This window comes from Carlito syrichta, unplaced genomic scaffold (genome assembly GCF_000164805.1).
Source record: "Carlito syrichta isolate Samal-C Ts95f unplaced genomic scaffold, Tarsius_syrichta-2.0.1 Scaffold67556, whole genome shotgun sequence".
Taxonomy (NCBI): domain Eukaryota; kingdom Metazoa; phylum Chordata; class Mammalia; order Primates; family Tarsiidae; genus Carlito; species Carlito syrichta.
Window position 1 is genome coordinate 33,340 of NW_007011652.1, and position 3,889 is coordinate 37,228.

Here is a 3,889-nt window from a genome sequence, read left to right on the forward strand (position 1 = left end):
AGTGTCCCCCAGCCACCCCCTGCGCACACCATTTCACCCACCACGGCACCCGCCATGGCCAGCAGCGGCCCAGCCCCACCCGCCGCCGCCGCCAGCACCGTCCTGGAGCCCAGCGAGCCCACTGACGCCCGGCCCCTGCCTGCCCCGGCAGCCTGTGGCTCCTTCACTGCCTTCAGCTCCGGTGCTCACCCAGGCCTCCCTGGGGCTCTTTCCCCGGCTCCTGCCACCTTGCTTCCCGCAGGGCCTCTTGCTCCCCGGGTAGCACTCCTCGGGCCTGCCCTCCACATCCCGCGCTCTGGCCCCTGCACAAGGGCACGTCCCTGACCCCGGGCGTCTGGCGGGCTGCCTCTGCTTCGCCTGTTGGGGTCCAAGGCTTCCGGGCCAGGCCCGTCCACGGCGCCTCCACGCAGGGCTGGGTGGCAAAGACCTCCATCTCCCTCTCCCTCTGCCGACACCCTGGCTCTGCTTTTTCTTCTCCCAGCCCTCTCTCCCCCGGCCCAGCAGGCCTCGGAAGACATGGTGCAGGGGGTGGGGGGCACTAGCTGTCGGCCAGCTCTGGTGTGGGGGAGACAGAAGCTGCCACAAGAGGTAGGGAGTGGCCTGGGATGGAGAGCAAGCCCAATGATGGGAGGACCCCTCCCACCCTCCTGCATTTATTCACCTCCAGTTAGGTTTCAGAGGCCCAGCATGGGCGAGGCACCTTTCTAGAGCACAGCAGGGAGTGAGGCCACAGAGACCTCTGTCTTTTTTTTTTTTTGAGTCAGAGTCTCACTCTGTCGCCCAGACTGGAGTGCAGTGACCGCTCCTGGCCACCGCAGCCTCTACCTGCTGGGCTCTGGCGATCCTTCCGCCTCAGCCTTCCAAGTAGCTGGAACTACAGGCGCGCGTTGCCACGCCCGGCTAATTTTTTTATTTATTGTAGAGATGAGGTCTCACCAAGTTGCCCAGGCGGGTCTCGAACCCGCGGGCTCAGGCAATCCACTCACCTCAGCCTCCCAAAGGCGCGGGATTACAGGCTGAGCCACCGAGCCGAGCCCCGGGTGGGGGCAGGTACAGGAAACAAGATAAGGCAGATTAAGAGGGTGTCACCCAGTGACAGCCACACTGAGGGAACTAGGCAGGGAGAGGGCATGGGGGTGGCAGGGCTTGCAGATTGAATAGGGTCTCCAGGCCAGGCCTCATTAGGGCAACATGTGAGCAAGAACCCTGCGGCAGGATCAGCAAATGCAAAGACTCTGAGGCAGCATGCCCCAGGGACAAGGAGGCCACACTGGCTGCTCTCAAGGGAGTCAGGAACCACAGGAGATACGGGCTGACTCAGGATTTCCTGGGAGAACGGACTATAGGAGGAAGGGTGGAAGCAGGTGGCCAGTGAGCTGGAGTCCAGGTCACAAGTGCTGGCAGCCTGGCTGGGTGGTGGTGGCAGAGACGGGGACGCATGGCTGCTTACTAGGTCTGGTTTGAAAGTGGAGCAACAGGGACTCATCAGGGACCCAGGCTCAGCCTTGTCATGGAGCCCCAGGCCATGATGCCTGTTTCACACATGTGGAAATCCAGGTTGAGTGAAGTGAGGTCACCCAGTGAGCCGGCAGGCTTGGTCCACCTCCTGCCACCTCAGCTGGCCTTGTCTTCCTCCTGGCTCTGCTGCCAGGCATGGCCTGTTCCCTGCAGCCCAGGTCTCTGAAAATGGAAGTGTTATCCCCACTCTGCACCATGACGCTGGCCTGGTACCCCCACGACTGCCCTCGAGGAGCAGGTGTCCCCCCACAGAGTGGATGTTGTAGTGCCTGTGTGTGGTGTCCAGGGCCCTAACTGGCCCCTGGAGACCCTCTGGCATCCCTGCTCCCTGGCATCTCTGCCACCTGCTCTTCAGAGGGCAGAGTCTGTCCGAAGCAGCTCTCTCCCCAGGTCCCACAGAGAAAGGTGGTGGGGCTAGAACTAGAACTCGGGTCTTCCCCAAGCCCGGGTAGGCTTAGTGACTGTGGGCATGAGGCTATGGGAGAGGGAGAGGTCAGGCAAGGAGTGGGCAGGGAGCTGAGAGGCCCTGTGGTCCTCAGGGCCCTTCACACTAGTGCCAGGCTCGCAGAGCAGGCAGAGGTGAAGTGGGCAACTGTTGAGGGTGGATAGCAGGGTCTTCACATCCAAGGGCCTCGTGTCCCGTGAGAGGAACCACGGGCTGGTGGCCAAGCATGCATGGTGATCTGGTCTGGGGAGGGGGAGAGTCCAGCCTCCCTGCCTGGGCCTGGTGGGTCCAGCTGACTTGAGTCACCCTGGGGGTCCAGGGAGGGGCTAATGGCGGAAGGAGGGGAGGGGAGGATGGTGTCTGGCCAACCTCACTGACTTGGTATCTCCATCGCCAACCACCAGACATTCTGACAGAGGATGACATCTACTGCAGCTGCCTGGCCAAGACTCTCTGCCACGTGCCTGTCCCTGTGACGGTGGGTTTCTATGCCCCCTTTGGCTGCCGCCTGCACATGATGCTGGACAAGATCACAGGTGAGGGTCTGAGTGCACTTGGGGGTGGGGGAGGAAGAGAAATGGAACCTCTGGTCCCTGCCCAGCTCTAGGCTGCTCCCACGTCCCCTCATCCCCGAGCACTCCCAGCTCCGTGGTAACCAGATCCCTCCCTCCCTTGCCCACACTTCTACCTAGCCCCTGCTCTGCCAGCCTGGTCTCCAAGTCCTACCCTCCCCTGATACCATCCCCCCAACTCCACTCCAGGGGACTTTTCTGAAGTACAGGTCTGGTCCTGCCCCTCCCCTGTTCAGAGCCTCCTGTGTTCCCCAGCATGGAAGGAGAAAACCCAGGTTCCTCACTGAGGCTGCAGGCCCCTGCCAGTCCCCTGATGGCCTCTGTGCTTCCAGACCCATCTCTTCAGCATTCATAGGACACTGAACAGGCCAGGCATGGTGGCTCATGCCTGAAATTCCAGCATTCTGGGAGGCTGAGGCGGGAGGATCACTTGAGCCTAGGAGGTCGAGGCTGTGGTGAGCTATGATCATGCCACTGCACTTCGGCCTGGGCAACAGAGGACGACCCCAACTCAAAAAAAAAAAAAGACACCGTACACATAGATGCTAATTGAAGATGTGAGCTGAAACTGGTCAGGTTCCATGGCAGCTTTGACCTGCAAACCCTGGTGGGATGGAACTCAGATCCAGACCAAAGTGTGGCCACGAGGGTTGGGGGTGACTGTCCTCCTCCGTGTGCCCAGCCCTTTCATTCCTATACTGACTATTCACTGAGCACACCTACCAAACAAGTCCCTGTCCTACCTCTGTGTTGTCACAAACAGGCTCTTGGGAGGAGAAAGATGAGGATGTAAGGAAAAATGAGACAGCATTCTGGAGTTCCTACTCTGTGCTGGCTGACTTAGACACTCCCACTCACTGATCGCTGCCCTGGGAGACATCCTGCCCCAGACTCCGCATAATCCATTCTTCAGACATTCCCCACACCTTGCATGCCAGGGCACACAGAGGTGACCACAAATCAGAGCCCTGCCCTCCCAGGCTCACAGTCCTGCAGGGGAGACAGACTCAGCCTCAGTGATGACCCAAAGTAGGAAGGAAGGGCCGAGGGCCCCCACCCAGCCTGTGGGTCTCGGCGGGCTCCCTGGAGGAGGAGCAGTAAGTCAGGAAAATAAGACCAAGGCTGTTATCCTGCTGCCTGACATTCCTCTTCCCCAGCATCTCTAGTTCATTCATTCCTTAGAACCTCCTTCCTCCCTCCTGCTCCCCTGCAGACCCAGGACCCATCTTCAGTCCCTGGCTCTTCCTCGGGTCCTTTCTTGCCTCTCCCATTTCTCCTCCTCCCACCCCCGACCCGCAGCTCCACCCTCAGATTGCTTCGGGTCCAAGCCCCGCTCCAGGCCTGTCCAGGCCCC

At 60.6% G+C, this 3,889-nt stretch overlaps 1 protein-coding gene across 1 annotated transcript in view; it reads left to right on the forward strand.

Moving 5' to 3' along the window:
- NKPD1 (NTPase KAP family P-loop domain containing 1) overlaps positions 1-3,889 on the forward strand; it is an 8,810-nt gene that overhangs the window by 1,145 nt on the left and 3,776 nt on the right. The window contains exons 2-3 of the mRNA XM_021709240.1: positions 1-181; positions 2,368-2,499. The exon at positions 1-181 is cut by the window's left edge and continues 218 nt beyond it. Coding sequence (XP_021564915.1) covers positions 1-181; positions 2,368-2,499 — 313 coding nt within the window. The remainder of the gene's footprint in view (positions 182-2,367; positions 2,500-3,889) is intronic.